The sequence below is a fragment of the Telmatherina bonti genome, assembly GCF_933228915.1.
Source record: "Telmatherina bonti genome assembly, chromosome: 12".
NCBI classification, from domain to species: Eukaryota; Metazoa; Chordata; class Actinopteri; order Atheriniformes; family Telmatherinidae; genus Telmatherina; species Telmatherina bonti.
Genome location: NC_136610.1, coordinates 34,448,268 through 34,469,067, shown reverse-complemented (window position 1 = coordinate 34,469,067; position 20,800 = coordinate 34,448,268). Strand labels below are relative to the sequence as shown.

General features: G+C 39.4%; 1 protein-coding gene across 1 annotated transcript in view; it reads right to left on the bottom strand.

The window, feature by feature from the left end:
* mtmr7a (myotubularin related protein 7a) overlaps nt 1-10,182 on the bottom strand; it is a gene marked incomplete at its 3' end in the record, with an annotated part of 10,998 nt that extends 816 nt beyond the window's left edge. The window contains exons 1-9 of the mRNA XM_079250199.1: nt 10,043-10,182; nt 9,672-9,794; nt 9,422-9,584; nt 9,104-9,261; nt 8,889-9,017; nt 2,070-2,204; nt 1,727-1,859; nt 1,521-1,607; nt 777-912 (exon numbers count right to left, since the gene is read on the bottom strand). Of these exons, the coding sequence (XP_079106325.1) occupies nt 777-912; nt 1,521-1,607; nt 1,727-1,859; nt 2,070-2,204; nt 8,889-9,017; nt 9,104-9,261; nt 9,422-9,584; nt 9,672-9,794; nt 10,043-10,066 (1,088 nt within the window). The 5' untranslated portion in view covers nt 10,067-10,182. The remainder of the gene's footprint in view (nt 1-776; nt 913-1,520; nt 1,608-1,726; nt 1,860-2,069; nt 2,205-8,888; nt 9,018-9,103; nt 9,262-9,421; nt 9,585-9,671; nt 9,795-10,042) is intronic.
* Nucleotides 10,183-20,800: the final 10,618 nt, after the last annotated feature.

The following is a 20,800-nucleotide window of genomic DNA, read 5'->3' as shown; positions in this document are numbered from 1 at the left end:
TTGATGGCGGATGGTTCAGCGCAGCGTCTGGTGAGAGGGGCTTCTGTGTTTGCTCCTGACAGGAGGATGGAGGCAGCTGGAGAAGCAGGACATGAGACTTTGGGACGGAGTGAAGGGGTGGCGGATGCGTTGAGGGACGGGAAGGCAGAGAAGGTTCTGGAGGACATTGGGGGGATGTGGTCTACTGCACACCTTAAAATGACTTTAAATGGAAATAAAAGTGCAAAATTCTGTTTGTTTTCATCGAAAAGCAGTGATGAAGATGCTGAAACACACCTGCTTTACTTTACTGCAGGTTTCATTTAGCAGCAGGTTCAATATAATTACGTTTCAGTGAGGTTTATCAGTAAAAACCTGTGAAGCCGCCGACAGAGGTGACAGCTCGTGCAGCACGATGAGCAGGTGAACGGGTTCATTCAGGATTTGGTTTCATAACGTTGAGGTGAGCGGACCTCTGCTGAGAAGAAATGCCTGCGTTAATGCTGCCAAGCATGGGAGAAGGGGGGGGTCCCTCTAAATCTTACTGAAGTGTGCAGTTGGGTAGGAAGAGACCAGCAGACGACGACGTTCTGGCGCTGTCTCTCAGCATTTAAAGACTTCCCTTGTGCTGCCAGGGGGGCAAAGAGTTATCACAACTAAGAACGGCTTTAACTTTTCACATCATTCTCACGCCCTCTGTCTCTCTTTGGGGGATAATGTCCAGGATTGTCCGCTCCGGGAAACCATAATAGCTCTGAAATAAAATCCAGATGGATTCAAAGTGTTCCTCGGAGCACCCCTGCACAATACCCAGAAATTCTCCCGGGGGCTCATTGGAGGCCTCGATTGCAGCGCGGCTCAGTCTGCAGGGGCGCAGATGAGAAACGGCAGGGGTCGCAGAAGGGTCCCGCTCTGCTCTGGCAACGCGAAAAGCTGCACGTTTAACCCTTAAAATCAAGTTTTCGCTGTTTGCCCGCAGATCAGTGGAGACCAAAGCTTTTCTCGTCTCTCAAGTTTTGGCTTTCAGGATAAAAAATACTGGCAGTAATACAAACACACAAGAGAAACTATTTACATGTTTACACATTTTCCTCATTTACGGTTATTTCTGCTGTTATTTACCTGCTATCCTCACTAAACAAACCTAAACTCAGCTCATTTGTGCCTCAAAAACACCTTGTTGGCTTTATTTCAGCCATAGAGGATCATTATTTTTTCTTCTTTTCTCATCACTTTCTGCTCCTGATTGGACATCGCTGTCAATTTAAGCTCTCTGATTGGTGGAGAGTCTGACAGAACGTGTCTTCATCATGATTTCCAGGTGAAAATAGAGGTTTCTCAGCAACATGGTAGGAATAGTGATGAAAACGTGATAAATAACTGAGTTATTGTGGATAATTGTGGATTATAAAGTCTCTGAATAAACACTACATGTTGCTGGATTGTAAGTCTCCTGGACGGGATCTAAACACCTGGAAAACTTCTGGAGATCATCTAAAGGCTGAGATATCTGACATAATTTACCCCTCAGAGTTACGCACCATCGTTCCGTGTAAAGAACTTCTTTACAATATCAGAGAAAACGCTCGAGGCACCAGCCAGCTGAGTTTTAAGGCTTAAAGACGGCGCTGGATACACAAACACACACATGCTGAAGAGTTTCTGACTGTAATGAAAGCAAAGCTGCAAGAAAGTCACTGGAAATGAGGGAAATAAACCATGGGAGCAGGACTCGGTAAGCAATCACCTTCCAGCATCTTTTGTTGGCTGTTTCTCATGACGTGGATGTTCTCGATGCCCATGAACTGGAATTTTATGTTGGAGTAGTTGTCTTCCTTTTCATAGCCTTTTCCTGCGGCCCGATTCGCGATCGCATTCAACTGAAAAAAAAAAACATTTAAAACATTTAACTCAGTTTGTTGCTTTAAATCCAGACCAGATTTTACAGATTCTGATTTCAGAGCCGGGCTTGTTTGTCTCCGACGTAAAAGGCAGCATGGAAAATAAAGCCCACCTGAACACACAGCACAGCTCTGCACCGTAAAGCTTTGTGTTTATGCAGGCTGCTCCTGCAGACACAAAGGGCTCACCTTGGGCCTGGTGTCCACCACATACATGAAGTCGCTGCGGGGATTGGACCTCAGGATGGCCTCAAGCATCTGCTCATCCTCCAGGCAGCGAGCGCTGAAACCTGACAGCGGCTGGCTGCTGCGGCAGATGGCAGCCTGGAGGGAGGCGAGAGGCACTCATGTGTCACAGGTTTGTTTGATCATCAGACGACTTACAGTAAACTTCTACAGTCAGGATGAAAAAAAAAGAACAACATGCGAGAGCTGGGGTGACTTTTCTCCTCTCCCTCCACATTCTGATATGAATTAATCAACCACACAGTTTCTCATGTCTCCACGAGGGAGGAAGCCAGAAATCTTATTTTCATTCCCCTCCCTGGCTCATGAACCGGAGCGGAGCTCGACTAGCAGGACCCTCAACCCTGGGAAGCTGACCTTGCACACATAAAGCACTCCCAACTGTCAAATCAAGGCTTGACATGCGTTATAAATGCTTATAAATGATTTTTATTCGGGGTTTTTTTTGGTTTAAAACAAACTGCGTCTGCCTGAGTGACAACTGATTGCGTGATATACAGTCTCAGATGGGTCATCCAACACCCATCCTTCAAATCTAAGGCTTGAAAACAGTCAAAATCCTAATAAAAAAAGTCATTTTTGGTGGATTAGGTTACGCTAAGATGATTTTTAAATAGAAATAGTCCAGAAATCAAACAGCTTCTGGACCCCTGATGATAAGAATGTATTAAAATGAATTAACGTGCTGAATTTGACAGCCATGGGTTTTTTCACACTGATATCAGGTTGTGTAGCATTTAAACATTTTCAGAAATAATGATACACTCACATAGTATCAAACCAATACCAAACACCGCTACCAGGTATCAGTTGAGCTTAAATCAGCTTTGTCTTGGTTTAGAACAATATTAGAATCACCTCTTATCTGTGCTATGTGTGGTCGAGCAGGAAACATCGAAGCTAACAGCGTTCAAATAACGAGATAAGAGCCATTACTTAAAACAAAAATCTCATCACTGTCAATATTAAAACACAAATGAGCTAAAAACACCTGTTAGCTTACTCGTTTCTTTCTGTTTTACAAAGTAATTCTTTCAATCTGAATGTAAAAATACAATTAGGGGTGGGAAAATCAAATTGAAAATCTGGATTTTTTTGCTTCACAATTTTAAAATCAATTTTTTGTTCAATTTTTTTTTTCTTCAAATAAATAAAAAATAATCCGTTGTAAAATTTTTGTCTTTTCTAGCGTTTTTATTGATCTTTTTACTTGTCTTCTTGGGCATTATAGCAGCATAACTGCTTAATGTTTCCATCTGCTCCACAAAGGCTTTAATTCTCCTCGTGTTTCTTTTAGCTGCTGGTTTCAACGTGCGCACCGCTGTTAGCATCAATCCCGTTTATCTTTGATGATTTTGTTCTTTTATATAAATTAAAATTAAAACATTTATTTATTCCAGAGGGAAATCACAAATGGAAGCCATCTTCAGTCCTCAAGGGCGGCTTTCCTGCAGGTTTAACATGTTTCCCTGCTCCAACACACCTGATTTAAATCAATCAGCCTTCCTCCTGCTTCTTCTCAACTGCTGCTCAACCATCAGGGCTATAACGATATGCTTTTGTCCCGATTCCATCCTGAAATTTTTGGGTGCCAATTCAATTTAAATTGCGATTCTCCCAATTTCCCGACATTGCTGATTTTTGTTAAAAAAAAAAATAAAAAACTACATTAACAAAATGCAAAAAGCTTTTTTTTTTTGCTCATCATTTTACTTGATTTAAATTTAAAAAAATCAACACAGTAGCCAGACCATCATTCTGCTTAAAAATATCAATTAAAACAATAAAAATGACAAAAATTTTATAAAGAATTTCTTTTTATTTATTTGAAAAAAAAAAGACATTTTTTTAATAATAATAAAAAAAAAAAATTAAATTGTGAAGCAAAAAATCCCAATATTCGATTTTTCGATTCGATTTTCCCACCCCTATAAACCATGTTACCCATTAAATCAGGGAAACATTCAAAACCTCCAGCGGCCCTCTAGAAGCAATTTGGGACTCCCCCACTGATTGAAGCTTTGTCCAACATCACCTTAAATTACACGACTTCTGTTTAAGAATTATTGAAGTCTCTGTGGTGCATTGATCATGTTTAGAAATCATAACGGCTTCTTTTCTTTGAGACTTTAATTTGGAAGAAGTCATCTGTAACATGTAACGACAGGTTCCTCCACGCTTTTAGCCTGTGTGAGATCAACCCGGTGGTACTGGTCAGACCTCAACTAACCAAAAGGAACTGATAAATTATCACCAAATTAATTAAGATCAAACTGAAGTTTAAAATGCTTCTTTTTTATTTACAACCACTAAAAGTGCCACATTGTATTGAAAAGTATCCGATCCGCTCTATCCGTATCCGCTCCAATTCATGCCAAAGGTGTTCTATCAGGTTGGACTCTGTGCAGGCAAGTCAAGTTCCAGCACACCAAACTCGTTCATCCATGTCTTTATGGCATTAGTCCAAAGTCATGCTGGAACAGAAGCGGGCCATCCCAGAACTGTTCCAACAACACCGAGGGGATGAAATTATACAAATCGTCTGGGTATACCGAAGGATTTAAGACGCATTACGTAACTTTCTGACCTCAAAACTCCGCGTCCAGGACTTGTTGGATGACACAGTGACATCTATCATGTGTATTTCTAGAGTTGCTGCTGCCCAGCAGCGTCCTGAGACTGAGAAACCGACACGATACAACTTTTACATCCAGGACGCGATGCTTTGCGGTATGATAAGGAACTGGCTGTTTTGAGCACGCAACGTAGCAGATTCAGCAAAGAAACGCAACAAGATTAAAAAAGAAATAGACAAAACAAGAGTCATCGTAAGATCGTCTTCATCTGGTTGGAGAGAGCTAACAGGTCAGGTAGGATGCAGGATGGAGGCTTGATTAGCCGTCGATAGGGGGTTCAGGACGGGAAAATGGCTAAAGGTCTTTGGTGTGTCTTTAAGAGTTAGAAGTAGAGCCCAACTAAACTTAAACACCCCCCTCCACTAAACCTTACACGGCATAGTGGAGTCGGATAGGGGCCGTTGCCCTGGCAACAGCCAAACCCAGACTCATCAGATTGCCAGATGGAGAAGCGTGATTCATCACTTTTAGACAACTTGTTTCCACTGCTTCGGAGTCTAGTGGTGGCGTGCTTTCCATCACTGCGTCCGGCGCTTTGCACTTCACTGTGTGTTGTAACGCGGCCACGGAGACAAACTCCACGCATCTCTATATGCAGTAATCTGAGCTAATCTGAAGGCCACTTGTAGTATGGAGGTCGGGAATCTGCAGAAAGTCAGTGACCTCTGAGGACTGAGCGCTGACCTCGCTCTGGGATTTTACACATCCTACCATGTTGTAACTGAGCTAACTGTTGCTATTTTCACTTCCAGTTTGTTATCGTACCACTAGAGATGCGTCGACGAAGCCTTGTGAAGCTTTTGAGGTTTCTATTTGATAGTACTGAAAAAAGAGTCAAAGCTTCAAAGCCTTATAAAATAGACCAGCGGTCCTCAACCTTTTTGCAACACATTGCCTTTTTTTTTTTTTTTCAGCAATGTACCCCTTAACCACTGCAAAGTATTTTTGTTTAAGAAAAAACATGAAATAGAGCACTTTGTCATTTGTATTTGGTTTATTAAACTTTTAACTGTGCAAAATAATGTAAATCTCTACAACGCTTCAACCAGGACTCCATTGTTTGCGTTGTCAAGTGAACAGTGACTGACGAATATGCTTTTGCTTGTACGGAGTTCAATTTACGTCGGAATGTGGGATTTTGGGAGGAATGAAATGGTGTAAATCTATATGTAAATTCAGTTTATGAACGTATACTTACATTGAATGAAATATATTAAATATTTATAGAATATTATATTTATACTAATTTGTTTAAGGGTCTTTTAGAGAAAAACATATACTTTGAAAGCATTTAACGCACCCCCTAAAGTGACGTGAAGTACCCCCATTGAGAAACAGTAAAATAGACCATACCAGTGACACCTGGTGGCCATCTGCACGTATTACAGGCACAGATCTTCTAATAATTTCTTTAACTTCCAACACAAACAGTTCAGTCAGTCTTGCAGCTGTCTTTATTCTGAGGGGTCGTCGTCTCTATAAGTGTTGTAACATTCTGTCTTTTCGGGGTGTTAGTTATGGCTCAACGTGTTGTCCTGTTATTCATTAGATTTTCCAACATGATTTCAATGTAGATGCTGTGAAACAAGATGACAATGTCAGAATTAGTTTACTGGGATATATGATGGTTTTGGAGAAGTGTTTTTGCATCTCAGTGGGAATTTCATGAAACAATCTTAAATTTCGTCCGTTGTGTTTTTTCCTGATTTCTGATTGATAGAGCAGCCTCATTAGTCAGCAACACCCTGAACATCATGGAATTTTATATTTTAATATCAACTAATCTTCTGTTGTCAATTATCCTAGCTAATGTTGCAGAGAGATATTTAGCTATACCATATACATTAACAAAAAAAAAAATTAAGAAAATCAAATAACCATTTATTGGTGCGTTATGTTTCTTTTTAAAAAAGGGGCAGATATTAGGGCTGCGAAGATACGCTTTTGTCCCGATGCGATTCGAATTCTTCGATATTGCTGATTTTTGCAGATTCAAAACAAAATAAATGTATAAAACTTTTTTTTTTACTTGTCATTTTTCTTGATCTCAGTTAGGAAAAAAACAACACAGTAGACAGACCATCATTCTGCTGCTCTAATGCGCAAAAAGATAAGTAAAAAGATCAATAAAAACAATAAAAATTACAACATTTTTACAATGGATTATTTTTTATTTATTTGGAAGAAAAAATGATTTTTTAACAAAAAAAAAAACAAAAAAAACAAAAAAAAAAAGATTTTAAAATTGTGAAGCAAAAAAATCCCAATTTTTTATTCGATTTTCCCACCCCTAGCAGTTATTACAAGAAATTTTCTTTTTCCTGCTCCTTTTCGATCATGGTGCTCTGTATTGTTTTGTTTTTGTTCTGGAAAGTCTTGTTTTACCTTTTGTATGACTATGTGATGAATAAAAAACAAAAACAACTATACTAAGTACTATGTAATCTAATACTATTTAATCTTTTAACATATTATTATCCTCCTTTTTTGTGGGTGAAGTTTTCCCAGACACCTGATTGTTTTCTTCCACTAGAAGTCTCCATACTTAAAGTTTTCTTACTTAAAGTGGAACTATTATGTGCATTTCATGCTAACTTATTTTTATTTCCAGAAGGGCTGGGATTGATCGAGTTATTGTCACAAATGGCTTTATTTACTTCAGACCGACCCTCTCCGTAGGCTGTCAGATCAGCCTGTGGGCAAAACGAGTGGATTGAGACTCTTCCGCATTAAGCCCCGCCTCCCGCCACTGCACTACATCGGGAGCGCGCACCGCACCTGCTTTCGCCGTCATTGTAAAATCTCATAAACAGAAGGATTAGGCTAATATGAACTCAATAAAAAAACAAAATACAATGTCAACACATAGCATACAGCCCTACATGTTGGAACCTGAATCAGACCCTGAAAACGAAGTGGAAAACAGCAACCCACAGCAACGAATGCAGCAGGATGTCTCTCTTTGGTAAACTCACCAGCCATCGTTGGAAATAACTTTATCCCACGTTTTCCACCCGCCTGATGTATTTGTACATGCCCTTGTTAACCAGTAGAAGGTAACCAATCACCGAACCTTACCCCCCGGGGCGTCACAAGGATTTCCAAGTAGAAAAAACTTTCTAAAACGATGCGTTTTTCGTCGCCATAGAAACCGAACGGAGAGCATGCTGGAACTCAAACTCAAACTCAAACATGCAGGTGATAAAAAACAGTGCCGTTCACATGTCTGATGAGGATTCAATGCTGTAACACTGTAGAAAGCTCAGAAAACTCCAAATACCAGAGTAGCACCCCTCTAATCTTTATGCTCTCTTAGCCTGTAAAGCGGCGAGCAGGAGGGAACGCCGGGCATTTCACGCGGCACCAGTACCACCAACGATTTGAATCACTTCCGTCATTTCCGGTGTCTCGTTTGGGCGTACGAAGACTCACACATCATCAGTCACGTGACGGCAAAGCGCTCACATAGGCTTCAATGCAGCGTTTCGATCAAGTTCGTCTCATTTGAAGGAAACCGGCTTCAGTGCTTCCGTTTCAAACGTCCCATCTCTACATACCGCTAACCATTGACAGGAATATTTAGTAGTAAGGAAATTTCACGACTGGACTTATTGGACATCTTATCACGCCTGGATTCAATGTAATGTAACTACAATTATTTCAGTGCATTTTAGTTTACAGTATTTCTGAAATATCAGTGTATTTTGTTTTGTTTCTAATGTTTTTTAGTGTCTTTTGGAGTGCAGGATTTCTGGTGTCTTTATGTTTCTGGCTCACTTTTCAGTTTTCACGTTGATGCTTGGACTTTATCTGCTGCATTTTTATTTATTTATTTTGTGAAACACAAACTTTTAGCTACGTGACGACGGATGTTGCCATCATCCAAGCAGCCTCATAAAAAAAAAAAAAAAGCAATAAAAAGTATTTATATGTCACCGGATAATTTATCTGCAGTATTTGTAATTTTAAAAACAGGACCTTTATGCTATTCCTGTGAGATTAAGTGTGATTGTTGTTATAATCTCCACTGCCGAGAGATGCCACAGAGGTTTCGGGTTTCTTGACTTGACATATGGTGAGAAACATGCAGAATATTAAAATAACCAGAGAAGTGCAGCCAACTTACATGGTTTTCTTTGGAGTAGTATGACAGGGCTGGAAATCTGCCTCTGCTTCTGAACTTGGAACTGCCCACGATGACTGGAGGGGATGCAGACTCCGGTACAAACAAGTCAGCAGGGTAAGTGTCGCTCACCTTTCAAAATGCCACAACATGAGTCTAAGCAACGCTTCACGTTCATTTTAGGATAAAAACAACTCTGCTGCTGTCAGCTCACTGACCTTGTAGTGATGGTTGACGGGGGAGAGTTTCCACAGAGAGTTCGGAAGTCCCATTCTGCTGTAATCAGCTTTAAGGTCCAAGAAGGTCCATTCCTGCCGTCTCTCCTCCTCATTCATGTTAGGCTTATAGGAGAAGCAGTAAAGCTCCTCGTAGGACTCTGCAAGGCACGACATCGAGTGACATCTCATAGTTAGATCAACAGAAACACATTATCAGAACTGTTGGAAACAAATGTGAATGTTTATCACTGAAATCTGTCATTCTGTTTTTGGCTTCAGTGTCACCACATCCAGCTCTTCGGATGCTCGGGAGCTCACTTGGCTGGGAGAGGCGCTGCAGGGACAGGTGGACATCGTGGCATTCCGACTCTCTGGGAATGCTGAAGTGAAGAACCTGGAAGTTCTTGCAGTGAATGAGCAGAGGACATCCTGAGGCGGTGGCAGCCTGTTTCTCCACATTACACACCAAACTGTGTAGCAACTGAGAAAAAAAAGTCAATCTTTAGTGTGCTTTAGTGTGATCTCACAGGTGACTTGTGGATCTTTAGGTGAATTAGGTGATGCTTACCCATGTTTCATTGCGCTCTCCTCCCTCGTTCTCCACAAAGATGCTGTGTGTGGCTGTCAGGTACAGAGTTCCCACTCTGCTCCTTCTGGGAGAGACTTTGTCAAGCAGTCTGACATTCTCCACCTGGAAGGATCAGAATAAACAGAAAACTGGCCTCATCCTCACACACACCCAGTATGCTGTGTAGTCTTCACACTGCCAACGTGGCCGACTCAGATCATGACTTTTATATCAAGGAAATGTCTTTTTTCCCCCACATAACTTTACTTTAAAGTGTTTTATTGTCAGAGGGAAAGAGATTTTTCTGTTGAAGTCTAACAGGAGGCTCAGTGCGGAAGTAACGCTAATCACTGCAGTCGGATCTTCGTTACCTTTGGTAGTCGGATGTGCTCCATCAGCAGCTGCGCTTCCTACGACTGCTGAACGTCTCACGGTATATTTACAGACACCACAGCATGTGTACAGCTGTATGACGATGTGTAGTTGGTTAGCATTAACGGTTAACGTGGTTTGTTTGGGGTAAAACCGGCCATAACACCGCGAGGGCTCATCTGCTGCTCCGCCAGGTCCTAAAGTCCGCCACTTTAACCGGGCAGTAATGCCGGCGAGCGCATATCAAATTACATTCGCAAGTCACGCCCACTCCAAAACCCCGCCCACTTTAAGGAACGCCGTGTTATGGGGTTTAAGTGCAAAAAAACGGCTTAATGAATTAACTTAGTTATAATATTAGGGTATTTATTAAAAATAAATAAATAAATAAATAAATAATTAAAAATTATTCCTAATATTTATTCATTCATTCATTTTCCCAACCACTTAATCCAATTCAGGGTCATCAGGAAGCTGGAGCCTATCCCAGCTTTCTTTTGGGCGAAGACAGGGTACAACCTGGACAGTTTGTTGATCTTAATAGCTATATATATATATATATATATATATATATATATATATATATATATATATATATATATATATATATATATATATATATTCAGCTATCTACATATTCATATTTTTAATTTTATTTTTTTTTTAATAAATACCCTATGTCAGGTAAAGACATATTGCCTGACATATATACATATGTACATATATATATATATATATATATATATATATATATATATAAATATATATATATATATATATATATATATATATATATATATATATATATATATATATACATTTACATTTAATGTATATATATATATATATATATATATATATATATATATATGTATGTATATATGTATGTATATATATATATATGTATATATATATATATATGTATGTATATATATGTCAAACATGGCTAACATTTGCTTTAGCCATTTTTTTTTTTTTTTTTTGTGAAAGACTTCATTTAGCTGTCTACTCTGGTCAACACCGTTGACAAGTTATCAATTCACTTATAGAGAGACCACTGCTCAGCTTATGACTGATTCTTTTGCATATAATCAAGTATCTCCTTAATATGAAAAAATGTTGAGATGAAGCTAAAAATATTTTAAATGTTGATTTCAAAGTTTAACAAGACAACAGATTCTCTTTTGTAATCAGCAGTTTGTTTGTTACACGTTAGAAGGACATGCTCAGTTTTATTACTAATGGCTTAATTACTAAAGTTACACACCCAGGATGTTCTCTTGGTGTCCATATTGGTTCATTGTTGTGATTTACTGAAAACTCAAATAAACTGAGCCATCATTAACATTATTAATTCCACCTGCTGCTCTCCTGCTGTGTACTATGTGCTGAGAACAATATCCTTAGTATGCAACAGAAATTCATTCCAGTCACCACATGAGGAAACTATTTAAAACATATGCAACTCCCAGCTTGCCTGGGTACACCTGGAAATGATGAGCTCCATACTTGCTGTGCTCCACCCGCTGTTCCCAATACCAGTGCTCCTTTGCAGTCTGTTACAACAAATCTTGTGTGTTTTAGAGCTGAAAATATGGAGCCAACTCAAGAGGGAGTTTGGTTTTTATGGTTATTCACCATAGGTATAAAATAATGTCTTTAAACCTAAATTATTCCCCTTTTAGTGCTCGTATGGTAGCTGTTATAGGTAGTTTTCAATGGTATTAACAAGTTTTTTATATGACTGTATTGGTTGGAGTGCCTGTTACTTTCATTGCTTTTAGTAACTTTCCAAATTGTCCCCATGAAACTCTGACTGGTGCCACACAGTAAAAATGCAGAAATTTTCTATGACAAAATGTCTTGGTTATGTCAGCAGGGAATGGGCTGCCTGGTTTGACATCGAATTTGTCACAGAGCATACACTTGTGAATAAATACTGTTTATTATTAATTCATTTGTGGGCTTAATGTTAACAACACCCCTCCCCCTTCTTGTCTGGTGTGCTAGCGTTTGTAACAGAGATGATAGGAAGGCAACAGGAGGTCAAATAAACACTTGTTCCACCGAAGTTATGCAGAAAGTTATCTCTGAACATGCAAAACACCCAACCTTGAAGCAGCAGAAGGAGACCACTCCGGGTGCCACTCCTGTCAGCGAAGAACAAGAAACCAAGGCTACCGTTCACAAAGACTTATAGAAAATTAAACTAAATATGCAAAGAAGAATGAAGGCAGTTCTGAAGGCAAGATTTTGTCCAACGTGACACCTAAAGTGTCCAAGAGAGTGTATATGCCCACCCCAGTTTAATTCCATACAAAATCCTTATTTGTCAATTACACAACCAGTAATTACCTAGAATTCCTGTGGCTTATTCTGCTTATATTTGGTCTTAGCTAATACTGGAACATTTTGGAGAGTTAGTTTGATATTATGAGTCAACTCTACAGTCACGTCATCCCCGCCAATCATTGCTAGCATCCCTCCTCACCAGTGTTGGAAGTAACAACGTGACTAATGGCGTTCCTTTTCAGTAATCTCTTCAATTACTTTTCCCAAAGTTGCAACATAGTTACCATAACTGAATGTTAAACAAAGTAAGTTACTAAAAACTGCTGCAATAAACTGCGTCTCCATCCCCAACCCCACACACTGACTGCTAATGAGGAGACTGGGTGGGTTAACAGTGAGAAAAGTGATTATGATTGGCTAATGCAGAGTCAATCAGAGCCAGTGTTTGTACAAACAAGCCAGGACACACACGTCTCACACACACACCCAACAGATTGGTTGGAGCAGCAGAAATTGCGATTCCAGAGAAACCCAAAGAAAAGTTAGTATTATCAAGCTGGCGTTATGAACACTACTTCAGATTCATTTCGGCCAAACATGCTGCTAAACTGTCGACTTTATTAATGAAGAAAATACTTGAAATGCAACAGCATGTGTCCTCCAGACTGTTTGTGTCAGGTAGAGACAGTTTGAGTTATTTAGCTATTGATGTAAACACATTTTATATGGTTTATCTATCCGGTGTCGTCCAGGGTATACGCGGGTATATGGAGTATATCCACTTCTTTTTCAGTCAGCATTGAGTATACCCACTTCTAAATCCCTTGTGATGCTGCTTTTACAGTTACAAATGTCCCTACACATGTAGCTACATCGCCCAGCAACTAAGCTAAGGTTACCTTTGCTACACTGGTGCAGTTAGCCAACAGCTGCATTAACTTTAGCTTTAAATAAAGCTATGTGTATATATGTCGATGTGCTCACTAGTCTGTGCGCCAGTATTGGTTTAGTCATTCCATAACTCTTCCTCCCTGAAACCAAAGAGCAGAAATTATGTGACAATGAGTAAATATGGATTTTTGAAGTAGACTAAATCGAGTCTTACATGTCACTTTTTTGAAACAGCATTTTTCTGGGCTACTTTTTTCTGTTTTTAAAACAAGGACAAAAATTGAAAGTATACCCACTACTTGATGGACCACTATACCACTGGTTGTGTTAAATAAATATGGAAGATTATGTACAAGTTCTGTCTGTTCTCCTCATTTCAGCCGACTTACAAAAACTGCTCAGAAAAATCCAAATTCTTTGACATTGAGGATATTTTTTTTTTCTGGTGGGGGAAATAGTTACTTTCCCAGCTAACTAGTTAGTTTTATTACAGAGTAATTTGGTTACTTTTTGGACCAAGTAGTGAGTAACTATAACTAATCACTTTGTAAAGTAACATTAAAAAACACTGCTCCTCACACTAAACTCTGATGCAAATTTCTTCCTGACATAAACATGTTTTTGTTCTGCATATTGATCCAGTGGCAGCGATGGCGGCACTACAGGTAACCACTTGAAAACTGTGTACATGTGTACGTCATTCTTTGTTTTATTCTTTATTCCGATTCCTGTGAGCTATACAGTATTGTAAACGTCCATTTTATCCCATCCAAAAAGGCTAACTAAAAACACACACATAATAAAAACAAAACACAAAAATAGATTTAAGATTACTCTTTTATTAAGTCCAGTTGTGATAAAATAATACAAGTTCTCCCAAGACTGTTGTTAAAAAAAGAAAACAGCACATACCCAGATGGTAGAACCGACTTGGCAGATCATGAGCCAGTAAATTGGTTCCCATGAAAAATGAGTTCTTAATGTACTCTGGTGAAAGATTGTCACATGTTATAGCAAGAGAAGCACACATGGAATTGTTAAGAAACAACAAATTTCATTAAATGGAGGTGTGCCACCTGGCTTGCATGTGCAGCTTCTGATGGATCAGAGCCATCAGAAACTCAAGTTCTTCTCTGTTGTGACTTTCCAGTTACGACAAGTCATGTGGCAGAGAACTGAGCCTATTATACAGGATTACGAAACTGTTCTAATACAAATGTTCAGGATAATGTGGAGAGTATGAATTGTGAGTATAAATTAGTCAGTTTACCTGAGTGATTAAATAACTTGAAGATATTTTGAGAGCTTCCACGGTGCAAATTTAATGCCTGCAGGTTATAATCTGCACTTAACTGTTGTAGTTGATTATAGGGACAAACTAAGAAGAGATGTAGATTTAGGATAAACTATTATCCAATGAGAAAGAAAAGCTAAACTATGATGTTGCAAAGACCCGAGAAGTTCTTAATTTACAGGTATTTAAGACGATCTAGCCTGGATAACTGAGCTGATACTTGCTCATGATGCTTTTTATCTCTGGTACATGTCCTGTGGCCTGGCATGCCAGACAGGAGTGCTCCATATATTCAATACAGAGCGACTCAGTCTGGAGTCCCTCACCTTCACAGAGATTCACATCGGCCACTGTTATTGGTTGATCTGAGGAAACTCTTGCCTCTTGCTTTGCATCACCACGTATTCTTCAAAACATTCAAGATGGCGCACGGGAGTTCATTTCTTTTAGCCACTGTTTTTGACTTACGATTAGGTTAAAAAAGCAACACCAAGTTGCCAATAACGCCATGTAGCCTCAGGTTTTTACAGCAAAAACAACACAGGTCATTATGTTTTGGGTACTGCATGCTATGTTTATTTTCTTCTGTTGTGTTTGATCTACTGAACACTTCCGGACATTGTAGGCTGTCGCCAAGCGGCAACTTCTGGCGATTTAAAGTGAAGCCTATGAGGGAGTGCATAAAACTGCAGTTTCCCCTTCATCCACTAGGGGCTCGAAACAGAACAAATCCCCATAGACTCCCATGTTAAAAAGACCAACTTCACAGCAGAAATAAACATGTTTACAGCCTGGTTTAAAAATCCATTTTCGGTTTAAAAGGTCAGGTTTACCTTCATGACAACTGTGGGGAGAGTGAATTTTTTTCTAACTCCCCCGTTTAAAAGTAATTTAATCTCAAAATTCTGGAAATGTAGGGGTGTGTCCTTTTGATTGACAGGTACCCAATTTCCCGCTTCAAGTCAGAAGAATGTAGAACAACCGCTGTATTTAGCTGGTTAACAACGTGACTTAGCTTTAGTCCGCTTACCTCCGTTAGCTGGTTAGCTCCTGTTATCTCTGGATTAGCTCGGTTAGCTCTTAGCTACCGAAGGCTCAGAGTTCGCTCAGTGTCAATCATCCACCATGACGCTCACAGCCCCCCTTCTCAGCTCCACTTCTTTGCCCTTATTTGTAATTTCTGGGTGAGACGACACGCGTGCCTCTACCAAGATGGTGATGGTAGGAACTGCCCACCGAGCTTTGATTCCCCAGACTCTACGCTGTCCAGTAATGGTTAATTGACAAAAAAATACAAAGTTTGAAAGATTTTAAAGCAAATGTAACATTGATTTTCATAGAGAAGAAGCAACATCACCAATCGATCACCATTTAACAAAATCGATTTAATCGATGATTAAAGTAAGGAGTTTTAATAAATGCTGTGTGACTGCTGTCCAGTTACTGGTCATCCCCGTGTTTAAAACCCGTTATCCAGGCAGCTGCAATGCTGTGACAGATGGACGGAGCCTTTGTGATGTTACTCAAAGGTTTCTAAAAAGTTGAATTAAAAGGGTAGTGGTAATGGCCAACCGAGCAGCCATCTTGGCAGCATAATGCATGCTGATGCCTCAGGAAAATACAAAAATGGGCAAAAAGGTGGAGCTGAGAGGTGGCTGTGAGGGGGGAAGGATGATTGATATTTATCAAACACCAAACTGCCTGTAGCCAAGAACTAAAAAAGCAAACCCGGAGCTAATGGGAACTAACCAGCTAATGGTGATAAGTGGGGTAGTTTAAGTCATGTTGTTAACTGGCTAAAAAAAAAAACCACAGTTGTGATACCTGCCAATCAAAGGGATCTAATTAAACTGAATTTTGTGATTAAAATACTTATACTGATGAGTTACAGAAAAAAATCCCTCCGTTCACAGTTGTCATAAAGGTAAACCTGACCTATTAAACCTAAAATACTTTTTGTACCAGGCTGTAAACATGTTTATTTCTGCTGTGAAGTTGGTCTTTTTAACATGTGAGTCTATGGAGATTTGCTCTGTTTTGCAGCCCCTAGTGGATGAAGGGGGGAACTACAACCAAGTTCCTGCTTTAATTACTTTAAAGGGGTCTTATTATGGTATTTTAAGTTTTCTGAGCTTTCTACAGTGTTACAGCGTTGAATCCTCATCAGACATGTGAACGGCACTGTTTTTTATCACCTAAATATCATGTTTGAGTTTGAGTTCCAGCACTCTCTCCGTTCGGTTTCCATGGCGACGAAAAACGCGTTGTTTTAGAGAGTTTTTTCTACTTGGAAATCCTTGTGACGTCCCGGGGGATAAGGTTCGGTGATTGGTTACCTTCTACTGGTTAACAAGGGCATGTACAAATACATCAGGCGGGTGGAAAACGTGGGATAAAGTTATTTCCAACGATGGCTGGTGAGTTTACCAAAGAGAGACATCCTGCTGCATTCGTTGCTGTGGGTTGCTGTTTTCCACTTCGTTTTCAGGCTCTGATTCAGGTTCCAACATGTAGGACTGTATGCTATGTGTTGACATTGTAGTTTGTTTTTTTATTGAGTTCATATTAGCCTAATCCTTCTGTTTATGAGACGTTACAATGACGGTGAAAGCAGGTGCGGTGCGCGCTCCCGATGTAGTGCAGTGGCGGGAGGCGGGGCTTAATGCGGAAGAGTCTCAATCCACTCGTTTTGCCCGCAGGCTGATCTGACAGCCTACGGAGAGGGTCGGTCTGAAGTAAATAAAGCCATTTGTGACAATAACTCCATCAATCCCAGCCCTTCTGGTCTCAGAAATAAAATAAGTTAGCATGAAATGCACATAATAGTTCCACTTTAAGTAAGATGAAACTAAAATCATCACATATGTTGAAAAAAAAGCAAGATGTCAGTCTCCATGGGCCTATGTGGGTGTATTGTGATTATTTGATTGGTTGAATGTGTTGCTTGGTGCTGATGGTAGATTGGAGAGAGCAGGCCAGCATACACCATAAAAAGAGCGCCTCTTCCAGGGTCGAATCTGGTCCATTTAACCCTTAGAGTCTCGTGTTTCATTTTGTCATGTCTTATTTGGTTTGGTTAAGCGTTGGTTTAGTTAGGTCATAATATCTTTACGTTATCACCATTTTCTTCTTTTTAACACCTCAACCATTTGCTTTAAACATTTATTTGTTTTATTCTTGTCCAAAACAAGGAAAAACAGGGAAGCATTTTTCTCTGGCCTGTTTGATAGTGTGAAAGTTGAAGGGTTAATAAAGTCTACAAGCTGTATTTTACAGTGTGTGAATATTCTTCAGTTGGACTGTAAACCAGAATAAAACCTTTGGAGGTCAAAGCATCCCAAAGGACTTGGAGCCGACTCAATTTGAGGCCACAAGATATTTGAAGATCACAGATCTCATTTAAAAGAATCTGTTGCTGTTGCCAAGTGTGTATAAAGTTGTAATTCTTCCCATTAAATGCACATTAAAGTGATTAACGTTGCTCAACCCTGACCAACTTGCTAAACAGTAAGTGCACAAAAGAAGTCTGTATTTTATTTCAGTATGAGTACATGAGGTTTATTTGTTTCTCTTAGGTATTTTATGGTACAAAGTTTGTACAATGGCCCAGATTCAGACAGGAAATCACTTGTAGCAGCGACTGAAGATACAGTACAGTTAACAGTAGTTGTCTACGTAAATAATGCTACCTCCACCTGCTTAATAAAAAGAGCATTACATCAAACCAAGAGGTTTCATGTCTTCAGGCTTCGATGCCCAGACTCTTCTTTAAATGTAATATGAAGCAGCTTTGGGTCAGAATGTAGATTTCTGCATCTAATCCAGGCTTCCATAAACAAACTTCCCATGTATATTTAGACTTAACAATGTGCTCTGTGTTCCACACAAGTCATTTCAGCTGATTTTGGTCTGACAGCATCTAAGCGTAAAATAAAAAAAACTATAAACCTTTTTTTAAAATTATGGTTTATGATCAAATGAAACTTTCATTCGTTGATTGCTCAAACTTAGACACATTTACATGCAAATGGAGTGTTATTATTATTCAATTAATACCTGCATTGATTTGGAGGTAATATCTCTGTCATTATGACCATAGAGAGCAAGACCCCTAACATTTTATCTACCACCTGCTGCGACTCAGCACAAATCAGAAGTGTCTATCCTGTTCATCCCACAGATGCTGGATTGTAATGACATATTATTGGACCTAAATCAGCAGCTTGAAATCTTTGGCTGAGACCATTCCTGAAGGGGTGCTTTAGATAAGGAAAAATGTTTAGGAAGCTAGTAAGTGTAAAAAGTTACCTGATTTTCAAAACCCCGTTCCTGCTGGACGTGATTCAAACTCTCACACTCTCTCAAACTCTGGTATAGTCCTGATGCAATGTTATAGTCCAGAAGTGATGTTATAGTCCAGATGCGATGTAGAACATTGTTCCAGGCTTTTGTTCACTCATGAAAGAAATATCTCCATCCATAACAGTTCCTAAAGTGTTGTAGGAATCTGTTTGTAGCTGAACTGGTTGAACGACCAGATCTGGCACTAAGGCAGCTAACACTACAGATGAGAGTCTTTTGAGAGGGTGGAAATACAATTTGTCCCCACAACTCATTACAAATTCATGAAATTTGGATGCATTTGGTAGTGACAGAGCAGAACAGTGGGGAGTCCAACCAGGGTCCTTGTGGTGGATCTTCTTTGCTCGGTTCTGGAGTCTTTCGACTGGTTTCTTATGATAAGCTGCCTTTTAGAACCAACAAACCTCAGCATTACAGTAGAAGGAGTTAGTTTGAGGAACAATTGCACAAAGAGAATAAAAAATACATCAATTCAAACAATTGTTTGAAAATATTAAATTATGAGTTCATGTGGAAGAACAACGGTCCAATGATGTGTCTTACCAACATATAATTAAAAATACAATAATTTTGTAATTGCTTTCTAATAGCAGCTTAAAGCTGTAGGTTGAAGGTGTAAGAAGTGAAAAAACTTCCTCCTGCTCACTTTTTGGACAAAAAACAAATAAACTCAATAACATGTCTGATCACATAAGTGATGTTTTATGTTAGTATTTTAATTATTTCGTCATTAGTTCAAAATAAATGTAAATGTAAAGTGATGTGGATCCACACAGTGGCCACTGACATTGCACCTGCAGGAATCAGCTTGAACTTTGTCAGTGGTTTCAGCTACATCAACTCTTCTGTTACATATGATGAAATGTTCCCATGTGGGTCACCTGTGATCCTTCAGTTTCCATCCAGGTCCACTGCAGACCAGGAAGATCTCACAACAGCTGTGGTTGTGTAAATGCAACAACAAAGCCATCAATTATTTAGCCTTTTGTCATAATTATGTCAGGGTTTGGATGTTTAAATTTACTTTAGTTTAAGTAGTTTGTTACCTTCAAACCAAGTGGCAACCACCAGCCAAAAGGGAAACCCATCTGAAAGCGCCAAAAAACTGAAGGTTCCCCCTTCATCCACCAGGGGCTCCAAATCCCCAAAGACTCCCATGTTAAAAAGACCAACTTCACAACAGAAATAAACATGTTTACAGCAGAAATAAACATGTTTACAGACTGGTACAAACAAAATTTGAGGTTTAATATGTCAGGTTTAGGGGGTGAATCTTTTTAGAACTCATCCATTTAGAATTTTTAATCTAAAAATTCAGCATAATTAAGGGCGTGTCCCTTTGATTGACAGTTATACGGTATTCAGCAGCGAGAGGACAGTGTTGGACAACCACAGTTTTTAGTTGGCTAACAGTGTGCCTTAGCTTTAGCTCATCTACCTGACTAAGATGTCAAACAGAAAAAAAATATTAAAAAGAAGAGCTGATAGAGCATTTTGTTTTATTTTTATCCATCAAATAAACATATGTTTGGTCAGGATGAAGTCTCAGCATCATTCTGGCTCAAAAGCCACTCCTGTCCTAAATTTGGATGCAACTCTTAACTGCTGTGTGCCTTATCAGTAATTGTTCACTCAAACATTTCCTGGTGACAACAGTGTTAACTGGAACAAGCAGGCCCACTGTCTGCAAGACAAACACCACTCAATCTGTTGACCATGTCCGCATTTATAAAGCTGGGTCATGCAGCCATCGGAGGCCAAATGCACTCAATTGGCTTCACACTATTAGCGCAAGTCAACAATGAAACACGGCGAGCCAGTTGACTCCTATCCATCCTTTCCATGGTTACGATGCAGGCTGCATGTGAAGAATGCCTGCTCACTGTCTTCATTCATTCATTATCCAAACCGCTTAGTC